Source organism: Jaculus jaculus, chromosome 9 (genome assembly GCF_020740685.1).
Source record: "Jaculus jaculus isolate mJacJac1 chromosome 9, mJacJac1.mat.Y.cur, whole genome shotgun sequence".
In the NCBI taxonomy this organism is placed as follows: domain Eukaryota; kingdom Metazoa; phylum Chordata; class Mammalia; order Rodentia; family Dipodidae; genus Jaculus; species Jaculus jaculus.
Window position 1 is genome coordinate 115,563,022 of NC_059110.1, and position 16,578 is coordinate 115,579,599.

General features: G+C 54.6%; 1 protein-coding gene across 2 annotated transcripts in view; it reads left to right on the plus strand.

Annotated features, from left to right (window-relative positions):
* Arhgap27 (Rho GTPase activating protein 27) overlaps positions 1–15,602 on the plus strand; it is a 39,749-nt gene extending 24,147 nt beyond the window's left edge. The window contains exons 1-16 of one of the 2 annotated variants that reach the window (XM_045159656.1): positions 401–457; positions 6,382–6,777; positions 6,921–7,103; positions 7,327–7,407; positions 7,480–7,563; positions 7,802–7,869; positions 9,456–9,546; positions 10,334–10,438; positions 12,166–12,264; positions 13,835–13,940; positions 14,160–14,282; positions 14,355–14,453; positions 14,630–14,707; positions 14,832–14,966; positions 15,061–15,166; positions 15,273–15,602. In XM_045159656.1, coding sequence (XP_045015591.1) covers positions 401–457; positions 6,382–6,777; positions 6,921–7,103; positions 7,327–7,407; positions 7,480–7,563; positions 7,802–7,869; positions 9,456–9,546; positions 10,334–10,438; positions 12,166–12,264; positions 13,835–13,940; positions 14,160–14,282; positions 14,355–14,453; positions 14,630–14,707; positions 14,832–14,966; positions 15,061–15,166; positions 15,273–15,450 — 1,989 coding nt within the window. In that variant the 3' untranslated portion in view covers positions 15,451–15,602. Of the gene's footprint in view, positions 1–400; positions 458–6,381; positions 6,778–6,920; positions 7,104–7,326; positions 7,408–7,479; positions 7,564–7,801; positions 7,870–9,455; positions 9,547–10,333; positions 10,439–12,165; positions 12,265–13,834; positions 13,941–14,159; positions 14,283–14,354; positions 14,454–14,629; positions 14,708–14,831; positions 14,967–15,060; positions 15,167–15,272 lie in introns of those variants that run through there. The other variant, XM_045159655.1, reaches the window with a different exon arrangement.
* The last annotated feature ends 976 nt before the right edge of the window (positions 15,603–16,578 follow it).

Below are 16,578 nucleotides of genomic sequence, written 5' to 3' on the forward strand. Positions count from 1 at the left end.
GCCCAGGCAGGAGCCTCAGAAGTCCCTTCTGTCTGTCCCTGTCTGGGCCATATTCCCCACCCCTGACACACAGGCCACCGACCATCTTTGTCCAGGCTGAGATTTAGACCTTGGTCACCCGAGTACTGAGTGCCATAACTAACCAGTGGGGTGGAGGAAACATGAACTCACCCCACTCCAACCTGCACCCCTCCCCACCCCCACCCCAGTCAGGAACCCTCTGTCTCAGGCAGCACTTCCGCCACCCCGACAGGAAACCAGCCGCAATCTTAGCCTCCCGCCATCTCGAGGCAACTTCTTGTTTCCCAGTTGCCCTGTGCCAACCCCCCCCAGGGTCGTGGCCGTGGGCTCCACCCCCAAACTTTCCCAGGCTCTCTCCCAGCAGCTCAGAGGGGCCGGGATGGTGGACGTGATGGCCAAACTGGCCAGGAGGCAAAGTCGGGCCCTGCGGGCACAGGTAGGGGTGAAGGGACCAGAGGCCAGCTCAGCCTTTGATGGGGTGGCAGAGGGGGCCTTCTAGGTTTGGGGTTCTCTCTGGCAGGCCCGCACTCCAGTCTGTTAAGAGCTGGGCACAGTGAGACCCAGAGCAGGGGGTGTTGGCAAAGCTGGGGCTCTTCTCTACCTCTCTCTCTCAGAGGCTCTTCCTGTCTGAGAGAGCAGGGGAGAGACCTGAGATTCCCATCTTGAGGCAAAAGAAGCGGTTGGGGGGCGGGTTGCCACCTGCTGTGGGCAAGGGGAGGGAATTGGAGGCAAGGGAAACCCTGTAAGGAAGCTGAGGTGCTGGTGCAGGTGCGGTGAGTGGTGAGTGGTGAGTGGAGAGGGGAGGAGACACGCTCCCTCTTGGCTCAGTCCTCTGGCCGAGGTGGGGAGTCCTCTTCCTCTTTGCCAACCTATACCCCCACCCCTGCCCTCGTGTCTCTAGGGTACGACTGAAGCCCTTGGTGTGGTAATCAGACCTTTGCTGTCAGGCTGTGGCTGTGCGTGGACCTCCAGGAGCAGGGTGCATGGTGCCTGGCTCTGCTGTCTCCGTATGCAAGCTAAGCAGAGGGCCTGGCTCCCAAGGAGCAGTCAGGCCCCTAGAGAAAAGCCCCTTAGCTCAGCACTGATGGGAAGGGGCTCCATAGAGAGGTCCGGAGTGTGAAAGGGTGCAGCCTCCCCAGGGTGACGGCATCGCAGAGAGTGTGGGCTTGCCTCCTTGGGAAGCCCTGTCTTCTACCACCAGTAGCTGTGTCTCTGGGTCAGCTGTCCCCCTAATGCTTCCTGACCCCACCACGTGATTCCCCATCTTCTCTTCTTGTGACAACAGTCACCCACTGGGTACCTAGGCTTCTTTGTCCCAAACCCTCCCTGCACATGCTAAGGGCATCATGTGTGAGGTCCCCCATCAGCTCCAGCAGCCAAACAGGCACAAATAATCTGCCCCAAAGATCCCAGCTCCACCACTGGCTCTCCCCACCACCCACAGGCTCTTCCAAGCCCTGCCCTAGGGACGGGCACACCCACTGCCCCATGTGTCCAGCTGTGGTGTCAAGAGGCACATCTACGCACTCAGTCTCCTCTCCTCATGGGCTCCGTCCTGTGGTGCCCCTGTGTGTTTGTTGCTGACATTTGTCCTAAGACTGGCTTGTGTATGAAAACAGTGTTTCGCTGGCTCTGCTATGTGCTTTGAGGCATCGCTTCATCTTTTGGAGCCAATGACATCAGTTACATCCTCCTGCATCATAGTCTCAAAAAACCCCTGGGGCGGGGTTAGACCACAGGTGGTAGAGTGCTTGTCTGGCATGCATGAAACCTTGGCTTTGATCCTGAGCACCATATAAACGAGGCACAGTGGGGCTTGAGAGATGGCTTAGCAGTTAAGGCACTTGCTTGCACAGCCTAAGGACCCAGGTTCAATGACTGTCTGCATGTACCCACGTAAGCCAGGTGCACAAGGTGGCATATGTGTCTGGAGTTTGTTTGCAGTGGCTGGAGGTCCTGGAGTGCCCATTCCCTCTCTATATTGGTCTCTTTCTCTCTCAAAAATAAATGAATAGGGCTGGAGAGATGACTTAGCTGTTAAGGCACTTGCCAAAGGACTACAAGCCAAAGGACCCAGGCCTGATTCCCCAGGAGCCACATAAGCTCGATGCATAAGTGACACATGTGTCTGGAGTTCATTTGTAGTGGCTGGAGGCCTTGGCGTGCCCATTCTCTCTTTAAAAATAAATAAAATATAAACAAATTAAAAAAATAGGCATAGTGGAGTCCATCCCTAAGGTGTCACTAGGCACAGATCTAAGTTCCAGACAAAGGTATAAAAGAACAGTTTGAGCTCTGGCAGTGTCCTGCTGCTTTGCTTGGGGATTGTCCCTCTGCGTGGATTTATGAATGGATCAGTAAGCTAAAATAAATCCCATTCCTCCCACAAAAAAAAAAAAAAAAAAGGCATAGTGGCCCACGCCTTAATCTTAGCACTGGGAGAGGGAGGAAAAAGGATCAGGAGTTCAAGGTTATCCACAACTACACAGTGAGTTTAGGGACAGCCTGAACCACATGCAACAGTCTCAAGGAAAACAGGGAGCTGGGCGTGGTGGCGCACGCCTTTAATCCCAGCACTCGGGAGGCAGAGGTCGGAGGATCACTGTGAGTTCGAGAACACCCTGAGACTACATAGTGAATTCCAGGTCAGCCTGGGCTAGAGTGAGACCCTACCTCAAAAAACTGAAAAAAAAAAAAAAGAAGGAAGGAAAACAGGGCTAGAGAGATGGCTTAGTGGTTAAGGAACTTGCCTGCGAAGCCTAAGGACCCATGTTCAACTCTCCAGATCCCACATAAGCCAGACGCACAAGGTAATGCAAGTGTGTAAGGCTCCACATGCACACAAGGTGGTGCACGCATCTGTAGTTTGATTACAGTGGCTGGAGGCCCTGGCACGCCTATTCTCTCTCCCTCTCTCTGTCTTAAATAAATAGTTTAAATAGTTTTTTTTTTTTTTTTTTCTGTTTTTCGAGGTAGGGTCTCACTGTAGCTCAGGGTGGCCTTGAACTCTGGGCGATCCTCTTACTTCTGCCTCCTAAATGCTGGGATTAAAGGCATACACCACCATACCCGGCTGTCTCAAATAATTAATTTTTTTTTGGTTCTTCAAGGTAGAGTCTCACTCTAGCCCAGGCTGACCTGGAATTCACTATGGAGTCTCAGGGTAGCCTGGAACTCACAGCGACCCTCCTACCTCTGCCTCCTGAGTGCTGGGATTAAAGTCGTGCGCCACCACGCCCGACCCTCATTTCTACTTTTAACCAAAGAATTGAAAAAAATTAGACCGTGAAGGATAATTATTAAGTTGTATTTATTGAGGGATGTACAGAATCAAGGAAAAGCACCCACGTGGCTACAGATCCCATGTGGAGCGACTGAGAGAAACATGGAGAAAAAAAGAAACTTCAAGGGGAGTTGAAGGGGGTAAAGAGCGGGGGAGGGGGGAGATGGAGGAGAGTAAGGGTGGGGGCTCCCCCCTCAGCTTGCCCAACTGGGCTGAGCCAAGGAGGAACTCACAAGCAGCTGGAAGTTCAGGCAGCACAGAGAGCTTGTCCTCCCCCCACAAACATATTTATAACCTTATGGTAGTGAGCCCTACCTTCCAGCTCAGCTCACCTGAGGGACAGCTGATTGGTTTGGACTAGGGGCTGTCTCAGGAAGCGGCTAGCCAAGTTCTGGGGTCTAAGCTTGACCAACCACAATGTTAGGATGAGACTTAAATCCTAGGAAAGACCTCCCTTCCTGGAGGGGCCCAGGTTGTTTGTGGAAAAACAGGTTTGGGGAACCAGACAAGAAATAAGTCAGATCATTTCTAGTAAGGGCAGACCATCCTGCCCTTTTACTTTCAGGTGTCACCCTAACTGCCTAAAAAAGTTACCTGACTCCCTGTCACCCAGCACCCCTACAAAATATGGAAAAGCTAGCTGGGTGTGGTGGTACATGCCTTTAATCCCAGCACTTGGGAGGCAGAGGATCACTGTGAGTTTGAGGGCAGCATGAGACTACATAATGAATTCCAGATCAGCCTGGGCTAGAATGAGACCAAACCTAAAAAAAGAAAAAACAAAGATCAACGGGTTTATTTATTTGAGAGTGACAGAGAGAAAGAGAGAGAGAGAGAGAGAGAGAGAGAGAGGGCGGGGGGAGGATGGGCACACCAGGGCCTCAGCCACTGCAAACCAATTCCAGATGCATGTACCACCTTGTGCATCAGGCTTACATGGGTACTGGAGAATTGAACCTTGAACCAGGGTCCTTAGGCGTCACAGGCAAGCGCTTAACCTGTAAGCCATCTCTCCAGCCTATTTATTTTTCTTGTACTCACTGTGTAGCCAGGTATAAGCTTCTGGTCCTTCTGCCTCTCTTTCCTGAGTGTGAAGATTGCAGACACCATGACACCATGTCTGGCTTCATGAAGCGCTAGGGACGGAAACCAGGGCTTTGTGCATGGCACACATTGTGCATGGTACACATTGTACATGGTACACAGCACTGCACCAACTAGGCCACATCCTGTTTGGATGTGTATTCCCCCCCCCCTTTTTTTTTTTCAATATAGAGTCTCACTCTAGCTCAATTGACCTGGAATTCACTACATAGTCTCAGGCTGGCCTTGAATTTGTGGCAGTCCTCCTACCTCTGCCTCCTAAGTGCTGGGATTAAAGGTGTGCGCCACTACACCCCGCTTCTGGATTTTTTTTTTTATTTTAAAAGATTTTATTTTTATTTATTTATTTATGAGAGAGAGAGAGAGAATGGGTGCGCCAAGGCCTCTAGCCACTGCAAATGAACTCTAGACACGTGCACCCCTTGTGCATCTGTCTAACGTGGGTTCTGGGGAACTGAACATGGGTCCTCTGATTTTGCAGGCAAGTGTCTTAACCACTAAGCCACCCCTCCAGCCCTCTGGATTTTTTTTTTTTTTACATTTATTTATTTATTTGACAGAGAGAAAGAGAGAGAGCGAAAGAGAGAAGGGGTGCACCAGAGCCTCCAGCCACTGCAAACGAGCTCCAGTTGCATGCATCCCCTTGTGCATCTGGCTAACGTGGGTCCTGGGGAATCAAACCTGAGTCCTTTGGCTTTTGCAGGCAAATGCCTCAACCGCTAGGCCATCCCTCCAGCCCTGAATGGTTTTTAAAACCATAAAATTGAGCTGGAGGGTGGTTTAGCGGGTAAGATGCTTGCCTGGGAAGCCTAAGGACCCGTGTTTGACTCTCCACGTTCCATGTAAGCCAGACACACAAGGTTGCACATGCGCAAAGTGGCACACATGTCTGGAGTTTGATTGCAGTGGCTGGAGGCCCTGGCATGCCAATTGTTTTGCTCTCTCTCTCTCTTATAAAGAAAAATTAAAAATATAAAGACATGAAATTGCAGCTATGCAGTCCGTTGTTTTGAGACCCTCAGCACTCTGCATTAGAAAGCTGCTAATCCCTGTGTGCAGCCCTGCTGCCTGGGTCTTGATGACCCATCTGTCCCTCTGTGGGCTGGTGGTGGGCACACTGGAGGAATCTGCCACGCCACCCACTCAGCTGAACTGAAGGGATTGGAGTGGACTGGTAAGAAAGGGGTGGAGATAGCCCAGGCCTGCAGGAGCCTCAGGTGAGAGGGTGGGGACTTGGAACCATGCTGTGTTACTAGAGCTTAAAGTTCAAGGCAAGGGGCGAGGTGTGGCAGGAAATAGGCCTAAACCCAGGCAGGTGATGGATGGATGGCCTCACAGGGGTTGAGGGACTTTGCCCTATCGCCAGCAGGGAGCCAGGAGGGGTGAATCAGGTCCGCTTTTTTTTTTTTTTTTCCTGTGACCAATCAGAATAAACTCTCAACACATTGCGCTCCTTTCTTTGACCCCTTGGAGCCCTTCTGGCTGACTTATATCCCTCTTGTTGGAACCGATTCTGGTCCCTGCCAAGCAGGCCCAGTCCAGAGACAATGTTTCACCCCCACCCCCCGCTTTCTGAGCTTGGAGGGAGGAATAGTGGGGGCTCTTGGTAGAGCTGTGGAATATGGAAGAACCTTGAATCAGGGACCGCAGAAAGAATGGGTGGTAGGCCATTGCTGTCCAGCCTCTAGTGCTTGGTCGTGAGAACTGAGTTGTATGAGTGTTAATTAATATAATGTCTTACTTATCTTCTGCACCATTTCTTTCACAAGAGCACTTGCCAAAACGTTCCCTTATTCTCCTTTCATAACAATGCCTGGAATGGGCAGAGCAGGCATATTCCACCCAGGGAAACTGAGTCAGAGAGAGGTAATGGGCCTTGCTGTGAAGACTGCGTGGGTTGCAAATGGACAGGTCCATCGACACCGTGTGACCCTGGACTTGCCCTGAAAGCCGTCTCCTTGGCCGGTCCACAGGTGGACGATGCCCCGGAGCCCGTGTACGTGAACGTAGAGAGGCAGCCTCGAGCCCGTCGACCCAGCCCGGCCTGGGAGACGCACACGGACGCCGACACCGGGCGCCCCTATTACTACAACCCCGACACGGGGGTGACCACCTGGGAGCCGCCCTGCGAGGCAGCCGAGGGGGCCACCAGCCCGGCCACCTCCCGGGCCTCGGTGGGCAGCGGGGCGAGCCTCGACGCCGAGTGGGGCCAGTACTGGGATGAGGAGAGCCGCAGGGTGTTCTTCTACAACCCGCTGACCGGGGAGACGGCCTGGGAGGACGAGGTGGAGGACGAGGCCGAAGACCAGCCCCTGGACGAGCCCGAGATGCAGCCCAGCCTGAGCCCGGGCAGCCCCAGGCCCCAGAGGGTGAGGGGCGGGGCCGCCTCTGACCACGCCCCTTGCCCCTCCCGGCCCCCAGGGACTTGGGTGGGTCCGGTACCCAGTGGGCGGAGGCGCGGGATCGTGACTGTCACCGACAGCATCCGACTCCCATCTTCTGCTCCTTGCAGCCCCCCACCCCTGAGACAGACTACCCCGAGTTGCTGACCAGTTACCCTGAAGAGGACTATTCCCCTGTGGGCTCCTACAGTGAACCCAGCCCCACCTCCCCCGCAGCCGCACCCCCTGGCTGGTCCTGTCACATTAGCGCTGACAGGCAGATGCGCTACACCAACCACTTCACCCAAGAGCAGGTAGGGGCAGTGCCGGCCGATGGACCCAGGGAGCCGTGGCGTGGGGCCCCACGACTGTCCTCACCAGGACTTCCCCTTAAGACTCTAAGCTGCAAACCCCATGCCATCCCAGCACCGAATCACCTGATCCCAGCCCCTGGTGCCATCCTGGGCGCTGGTTGAAGAGAACTCTTCCATTGCGGCTGAGCTGGGCTGGTGGTCCTGATTGTCCCTCTGTCCACAGTGGGTGAGGTTGGAGGACCAGCACGGAAAGCCATACTTTTACAAGCCTGAAGACTCCTCTGTTCGGTGGGAGCTGCCCCAGGTAACCCACTAGGGCAGGGAGAACCCTGGGGGGAGGAGAGGGGACGGTAGATGACAGCGTCTTTCTCCCCAGGTCCCGGTCCCTGCCCCTCGAAGCAGCCAGAAATCTAGCCAGGACAGTGACACTGCAGCCCAGGCTGGCCCTCCAGAGGAGAAGGTAGAGAAGGGGCCATGGAGGCCCTGTGGGCAGAGATGGGAACCACGAGGAAATCTCTTTGTACCAGCTGCTGTAGGACAATCACCACCACCCCAGGACCAGCAGCTTGGTGGGTGGGCAAGTGACAGGGCTCAGCGGAGACTCAGGCCTTGCCCGTGGGAAGCTGCCAGCTGAGGGGGAGCTAGCCTCTGCCCTCCTGGCTTGCCTCTTTGTGACTGTTTCCCCTTCTCTCTTGTAGATCAAGACCCTGGACAAGGCAGGGGTGCTCCACCGCACCAAGACCGTGGACAAGGGGAAGAGGCTCCGGTGAGAGCCCGTCCACCCCCAGGACAGGGCAGGGTGGGCCTTGACAATGGTCACTGAACACCAGGCTCGCAGATGCCAGTCTCTTGCTAATCTTCATATCAACTTCATGTGAGGTCCTATGAGGAAACTGAGGCACCAGGAGATACAGTGACTTGGCTAAGATTCCTTGGGTATCAGCTTTTAGAGGCTGGAGTCTAGTCTTCATGGGAGGGTGTCCTAGGTTATGTTTTTTATTTATTTATTTATTTATTTATTATTGGTTTTTGGTTTTCCATGGTAGGGTCTCACTCTAGTCCAGGCTGACCTGGAACTCACTATGTAGTTTCAGAATGGTCTCAAACTCATGGTGATACACCTACCTCTGCCTCCCAAGTACTGGGACTAAAGGCGTGCACTACCATGCCCAGCTGGTTTTTCAAGGTAGTGTTTTTGCTTTAGCCTAGACTAACCTGGAATTCACTATGTATTCTCAGGGTGGCCTTGAACTCACAGCAGTCTTACTACCTCTGCCTCCCGAGTACTGGGATTAAAGGTGTGCCACCATGCCTGGCTCTTGTTTTTTTATTTTTTAAATAATATATTTTTAAAAAATTTATATCAGAGACAGAGAATGAAAAACAGAGAGAGAGAGAGAGAGAGAGAGAGAGCGAGCGAGCCAGGACTTCCCACCATTGCAAATGAACTCCAGATGCATGTATCACTTTGTGCATCTGGTTTTACATGGATACTGGGGAATCCAACCAGGACTATCAGGCTTTGCAATCAAGCATCTTTAACCACTGAGATATCTCCCCAGCCTTATGTTTTTATTTTATTAAGAGGACATATTTATTTGCATACAAACGCCTTAACAGCTAAGCCATCTCTCCAGCCCTTTTTTGTTTTTTTGAGGTATGGTTTCACTCTAGCCCAGGCTGACCTGGAAGTCACTATGTAGTCTCAGGGTGGCCTCAAACTCATGGCAATCTTCCTACCTCTGCCTCCTGAGCACCGAGATTAAAGGTGCGCACCACTACACTTGGCGATAAGAGGACATATTTTTTTATTTTTATTTATTTGAAAGTGACAGACACAGAGATAGACAGAGAGAGAGAGAGAGAGAGAGAGAGAGAGAGAGAGAGAGAGAGGGAGAAAATGGGCGCGCCAGGGCCTCCAACCACTGCAAAAGAATTCCAGACGCGCGCACCCCCTTGTGCATCTGGGTAACGTGGGTCCTGGGGAATCCAGCCTCAAACCACGGTCCTTAGGCTTCACAGGCAAGCGCTTGACTGCTAAGCCATCTCTCCAGCCCACGAGGACATATTTTTATGTCTTTATTTTTTAGCCAGTGAGCCCCAGGGGATTCCCTGTTTCTGCCTCCCCAGTGCTGGGATTAAAGGCACATGCCACCACACCCAGCATCTAATGTGGGTTCTGAGGATCCACACTCAGGTCTCCATGCTTGCACGGCCAGCATTTTACCCAGTAAGCCATCGTCCCAGCTCCAGACTGTTCTTAAATTGTATGCTTGCTAGGGGGGAGGGTGGTGGTCACTAGTCCAGAAGCAAATCTGAGCCCTGTCCACTCTCACCTCTCTCCCCATCCAGGAAGAAGCACTGGAGTCCTTCCTGGACTGTGCTGGAGGGTGGCGTCCTGACCTTCTTCAAGGACTCAAAGACCTCAGCTGCAGGCGGCCTGGTAAGACCTGTCCCTAGGCAGGAACCGCCCCCTCTGCTGGACTTTTTTTTTTTTCCTTCTTTCTTTTCTTTCTTTCTTTCTTTCTTTCTTTCTTTTTTTTTTTTTTTTTTGAGGTAGGGTTTAACTCTACTCCAGGCTGATCTGGAAATCACTATGTAGTCTCAAGGTGGCCTTGAACTCACAGTGATCCTCCCACCCTTGCCTCCCAAGTGCTGGGATTAAAGGCATGCGCCACCATGCCAGGCTCATCTGCTGTTTTCTCCCATCCAAGTACTAACCAGGCCTGACCCTGCTTAGCTCCCGAAATCAGACAAGGTCGGGCACGTTCAGGGTGGTATGGTCGTACATCATCTGTTGTTCTCTGATCTGGTTTGGGAAAGGCCAATCTGAGAGAGAGGCACTCAAGTGCCAAGGAACTGGATGTTGGCAGGGAAGAGGTGATTAGGGCAGAGTCACCCCTGGCCATGCCTTTCTTCCCATCTTGGGACTGAGAGCAGTTCTTGGAGGTGGGCAGCTCCCGCACGCAGGGCAGGAAAGCTGGGTGTCTGCTCCTGAAGTAGGGCTGGGCTTCTTCCTCCCCCTCCCCCTTGGATGGGCAGGCAGCAGTGGGCCGGCGGGTCAGCAGGCTCCAGGACAAAGAAGCATCAAGAGCTCGCTGTCCTCTGATGACCCCACCCTGTCCCTAGAGCGGGAAAGCCTGGTGTGTAGAGTCAGGTGTTTTAGCAGGCCCGTCGTGGCTGAGGACCCCTTATAACTTCATTCCCCTCTCTTGCTTCCTACTCCTCAGAGACAGCCTTCCAAGCTCTCTACCCCCGAGTATACCGTGGAGCTGAAGGGGGCCTCTCTCTCCTGGGCCCCCAAAGACAAATCCAGCAAGAAGAATGTGCTGGAGGTGAGTGGTGGCGTGGAGAGAAGGGGCTTACTGATGGCCTGGGACCCTCACATCAGGCAAGCCCTGGAAACAAAGATCTGGGGAAGAGTTTGGGGCTCGAATTCACAGGACTCAAGACCAAAGCTGTCCCCACTCTGGGCCCAGTGTTTCTGGCATCACCTGGAGTCTGCAGTCCTCCCTCTGGTAGCTCAGTTAATAGTCTTGACCTGGGAGAGTTGTGAGAAACAGGGTCTCTGGGAGATGAAACTGTCCTGCCCGGAATATGCTTCCTCCCCCAAGCCTGAGACCCGAGACTCTTTGGCTACTCACGCTGATTGGATTTAGCCTGAAAACCGAATTCCAGCTTTGACTGGGCCCCCAGTGCTTAGAGCAAGGCAGTGACAAGCTGGTCCAGCACTCCCAGCAGGAAGAGCCAGAAGACTCGGGGGAGGTTCTTACAGGCCACACCTCTTGCTGTTCCCAAACTGACCCTTATTTGACCGACCCTGACAGCTGTGAGACAGAACACAACAAAAACATAGACAGTGAACTGGTAACAGCCACGAAAAGCCAGGAGCAAGCCAAACAAGTTAGCAGTGAGACCCGCATAGAGAAGAACTAGGGGCAGCCGGTGAGCAGTGCTGCCGTGGTAACAGAGAAGCTCAGCTCCAGGTCTCCTGCCAGCAAAGGTGAAAAGAAATAGCTCTGTATTGTGTGTGCAGGGGCGGGTGGGGGGGGGTCAGCATCCAAATTTCCAGAGATTTAAAGCTCTTTCTTTTAAAAAAAAATTTTATTGATCTGGGCATGGTGGCACACACTTTTAATTTTTTTTTTGTTCATTTTTATTTATTTATTTGAGAGCAACAGAGAGAGAAAGAGGCAGATAGAGAGAGAATGGGCACGCCAGGGCCTCCAGCCACTGCAGACGAAATCCAGACGCGTGCTCCCCCTTGTGCATCTGGCTAACGTGGGTCCTGGAGAATGGAGCCTCGAACCAGGGTCCTTAGGCTTCACAGGCAAGCGCTTAACCGCTAAGCCATCTCTCCAGCCTGACACACACTTTTATTTATTTATTTATTTATTTGAGAGCGACAGACACAGAGAGAAGGACAGATAGAGGGAGAGGGAGAGAATGGGCACGCCAGGGCTTCCAGCCTCTGCAAACGAACTCCAGACGCGTGCGCCCCCTTGCTGACACACACTTTTAATCCTAGCACTCAGGAGGTAGAGGTAGGAGGGCTGGAGAGATGGTCTACTTCCCTGTGGACCTCAAGGACAGGAGTGGTGTGTCTTTCTGCAGCCAGTCATTGCATTAACCCGAAACCCCTGATCCTCAGAGCCAGAGGCCGAGCAGAGTTCCACCCAAGTCAGAAAGGCATCTGGCCATCGTGCTGTGTCACAAAGCTTTCCTCCAGAACTTTGATAGGTGTGTGCTTCTTGACGAAGTGGCTGTTAGAGGACTCAAATATGAGGCACGGTGGGGACTCCTGACTGCCGAGGCTGGGGCAACATTCAACAGTCCTTGATCTGCTTTCTATTCCTCACCGCCCCCCCCCCCCTAATTTTTCCAGCAGCCAGGGTCTCCCATGGGAAGCTTCTGTCACTTGCCATTTTGTGAGCCAGTGTTCTGTAGCAGGGTGGGATGTCCGCAGCAAGCCCTGCAAAGCTGTGCTGCATCACTTCCGGCTGTGTGCCCATGAGAAGGTGGCTAAAACTTTCCGATGACTAAGTGACCTGTGTCTCTGCAGCTGCGCAGCCGCGATGGCTCAGAGTACCTGATTCAGCACGACTCCGAAGCCATCATCAGCACTTGGCATAAGGCCATTGCCGAAGGCATCGAGGAGCTGGTAGGCAGAGCCTGGGACCTCCAGGGGTTGTGAGAAGTGGACCTCTATGCACGGGGAACACTGAATGAGTGCCCCTCCTTGCAAGAGCAGTGCCCCTGCTGAAGAGAAGGGCCCTGCAGAAGTGTGTGGGTTCAGTCTTGGGGTTATTTTGCAGGGGGACTCTACAGAAGGGTTCTCACTTCAAAGGTGGCAGGAAGGGAAATATGAGAAGTATATTTCGGCTAAATGACAAATGATGGGAAAAAAAAAACTACAAGAGGAAACTTTTTTTAAAAAAAATTATTTATTTATTTGAGAGCGACAAACACAGAGAGAAAGAACAGATAGAGGGAGAGAGAGAGAATGGGCGCGCCAGGGCTTCCAGCCTCTGCAAATGAACTCCAGACGCGTGTGCCCCCTTGTGCATCTGGCTAACGTGGGACCTGGGGAACCGAGCCTCGAACCAGGGCCCTTAGGCTTCACAGGCAAGCGCTTAACCGCTAAGCCATCTCTCCAGCCCAAGAGGAAACTTTAAGGGAGTGAACTCAAGAACTTGATTCCTGAGCTTCAGCTCCAGTAGCGTACAGCAGTCGTGGACTGTGGTTGGGGACTTGCCTAGCATGGTCCCCTGGGTTTAATCTTCAGCTCGGAAGGAAGGAGGATAGAAGGAAGCAAGGAAGGAAGGAAGGAGAGAAGATGAAAAGAAGGAAAAGGAAAGGAAAGGAAACATGGGCCAGGTCCCTTCCCCTGACAACTACTTATCTGGTGGTGACTGAGTACTCTTCATTTCTTATAAGGGGCTGGGACGCAGCATGTAGTTGGTAGCATGCGCAGTGCCCTGGGTTCCTGCGTTGGATCCCCAGCACCGCATAAAGCCAGGCATGGTGGTACATGCTGCAATCCCACCACTCAGGAAGAGGGGACAGGAGGATCAGACGTTGAAGGTGTCGTCCTTGACTATCAAGTTCTAGGCCAGCCTGGGCCAGCATGAGACCTTGTCGCCAACAACCTGAGTTAACATTGGGTGCAGCCTTTGGCTATATTAATAGAAGTAGGAGCTGGGCGTGGTGGCGCACGCCTTTGATCTCAGCACTCGGGAGGCAGAGGTAGGAGGATCACTGTGAGTTCGAGGCCACCCTGAGACTACCTAGTGAATTCCAGGTCAGCCTGAGCTAGAGTGGGACCCTTCCTCGAAAAACAAAAAACAAAAAACCAAACAACGACAGCAAAAAGTAGGGTCCAGATATAGGAGAGAAATTAATGCTGGTGCCAATTAACAGTGCTGTGGTTCCAGTTGGAATTTCAGGCTCACGAGGGGGAGCCAGTGTAGTGGGGAGTATAGAGGGAGAATTAAAGGGAAATGGGAAGTGGATGGAAGTGGCGGGATAAGAAAGGGAGGGAGAGAACCTCAGCACGAGAGCTCTGCCAAAGAAGGTGGTTGTGGGGATTCCCTGGAGTAGAGGCTGTACCACCTGCGAAGGGTGTCTCCAGGCCAGTCCTACTGTGAGGCAGTCTGGATCTCTTGCCCATGCCCGTGGGAAGCCCCGAAGGGCCCCCAAGCCTGTGCCTGTCTGAGGTCGTCCGATTCCAGTCTGCAGAACTGCTCCCTGGGGAGGAAAGTGAGGCCAGCAGCGCAGACTTCGGGTCCAGTGAGCGCCTGGGAAGTTGGCGGGAGGAGGATTCGCGGCAGAACGCAGGTGTGCGGAGCTGGTGGCGGCGGCGGCGGCGTGTGTGTGTGTGTGTGTGTGTGTGTGTGTGTGTGTGTGTGTGTGTGCCGGGGAAGGGGGTCGTATGTGTTGTTGTGGGGGCGGGGGAGACACTTTCCAAGTCGATGCTCTCTGGCTTGGCGCCATCCGATGCCACCGCCACCAACTGACCGGAGCTCCTGTTCCCCCCCACCCCCCACCCCGAGGCAGCCTCGCCCGCGCTGAGCCCCGCGGGCCTGGAGAGCGACCTGAGCCGCGTCCGGCACAAGCTCCGCAAGTTCCTGCAGAGGCGGCCCACGCTGCAGTCGCTGCGGGAGAAGGGCTACATCCGAGGTACCCCGGGCGCGCCGGGATCCGGGCGCAGGCGGCGCGGGCCCGCGCGGCGCTGACGAACCTCTCCCCCAGACCAGGTGTTCGGCTGCGCGCTGGCGGAGCTGTGCGAGCGCGAGAGGAGCACCGTGCCGCGCTTTGTCCAGCAGTGCGTCCGCGCCGTCGAGGCTCGGGGTACGCCCCGCGCGCCACGCGGCCGAGCGGGGGTGCGGGCTGCGGGGAGGGCATCCGCGGCCCGTAAAGGGCGCAGACCCCCCCCAAGGCTGGGCGCACGGCCCAAGGGGATCCTGAATAGGGAATCGTTGCTGTCCTCCCCAACCCCCGCTCCCCACCCCATCCCCACCCCGCAGGGCTGGACATCGACGGGCTGTATCGCATCAGTGGGAACCTGGCCACCATCCAGAAGCTGCGCTATAAGGTGGACCACGGTGAGGACCCTCCCCAGTCACTGTCTCACCTCCCCCATACCACCACCACCAACCCCCCCTCCCGACTTGAAGGCATGAAGGGGTGCTGATCGTCCTGCACCCTCTCGCCCGCTCCCCACCGCAGATGAACGTCTGGACCTGGATGATGGGCGCTGGGAGGACGTCCACGTGATCACAGGCGCCCTGAAGCTCTTCTTCCGGGAGCTGCCTGAGCCCCTCTTCCCTTTCTCTCACTTCTCTCAGTTCATCTCGGCCATCAGTGAGCAGCTAGGGGAAGGGGCAGGGGGAAGGGGACTTCCGGTCACCACAACCAGTCCACCGTCGTCTCTGGTCCTCTTTCTTCCCTTGTCCAGAGCTGCAGGACCCGGCCCAGCGCAGCCGCTGTGTGCGTGACCTGGTGCACACGCTGCCGGCCCCCAACCATGACACTCTACGCCTGCTGATCCAGCACCTGTGCAGGTGAGGGTCCTAGCCGTCCCGGCAGGGTTAGATGGGGTCCTGGATGGGGCATCCCACACGGGCCTTCCTCAAGCCCCGAGCTCTGATCCCACCGACCCCACCCCAGGGTGATCCAGCACGGCGAGGAAAACCGCATGTCGGTGCAGAGCGTGGCCATAGTGTTCGGGCCCACGCTGCTACGGCCCGAGACCGAGGAGACCAGCATGTCGATGACCATGGTGTTCCAGAACCAGGTGGTGGAGCTCATCCTGCAGCAGTGCTCGGACATCTTCCCGCCGCGCTGACTGTGGGCCCAGGGCCGCTGGAGGACACCCAGAGCTTGGGCCTCCTTTCTGAACTTTTCTGCTTCTCGGCGCCTCCCCCCTCCCCGCCCCTCGCTTCAGAGGGTACGGTGATCCCTGGTGGGCAGCTCACGAAATGTGATTTCTCCCTGGTGCGTCCCGTTTCTGGATTCATTTAAGGGTCTGCTCTTGGTTTTGAGCGCCGCCTACTGTGGGGTGCCAGAAAGTGTGCGGGTGAGCATTCGTTTTCCTAAGGCCCTGGTGGGAGGAATTTGGTGAGGATTCCGGGCTTCCTCAGGCCTGCTTGACCGGCCAGGCCTTCCGTGAGACCTTGTGGATCCCGTGCTGGGTAGGAGGTCCCACGCCTGTCTTGAAACAGCCTAGGCCCCCCGGCCCTCCTTCCTCAGCCTCGGCGATGGCCAGCGCTCCCTTCTGCAGGCTGGCGGAGGAACTTGCATCTGTTTTCCTCCCTCCTGTAACCTGTTCTGTGCCTACCCTGCACCTGCTCCTTGACCTTCCACACATGATCCCACTTGACAGGAGGGAACAGGGACTTGCAGAGCAGAGTGGCCTGTTCAGGGTCCCTTAGGTGATCTGACTCCCAGCAGAGGCTCCTCCCACAGCAGACCCAACCTCTAGGGAGGCGGGATGATTCCTTTTTAGCCTCCCTCCCCTTCCCAGCGCACCGTGGACAGAGCAGAGGAAGGAAGTGGAGCGCCCTGCCTGGGCCTGAGGAGGTCTCTGAAGGCAGCGGGGACCCTGCCACAGCTCTTCTTCTAGTAGAGGAGAAATAACCCTGACAAGAGGACAACCCCCTCACCCCCGCCCCTGCCCCAGGCCCTCTCTTCATGGCTGAATGTGTCCCTGGTACCTTTGCCATGCAGAACCAGGAGGTGTAGGTCAGTCTTGAGCAAAGAGGGATAACACGGGTCGGCGGCCTTCCTTCCCTCCTCATGTGCACACACCACCTCAGTTTTTGGATCTCAGCTCCGCCCACCCTCATTGACTCAACAAACAATAATAGCTAATATTTATTGGGCATTCATACTATGCAAGCCTTTCACTTGGATTATCCCCATTGGTTTCTTACAGTCTGTATTTATTGTGTGCCCTCGTGGGCCAGGCACTGTA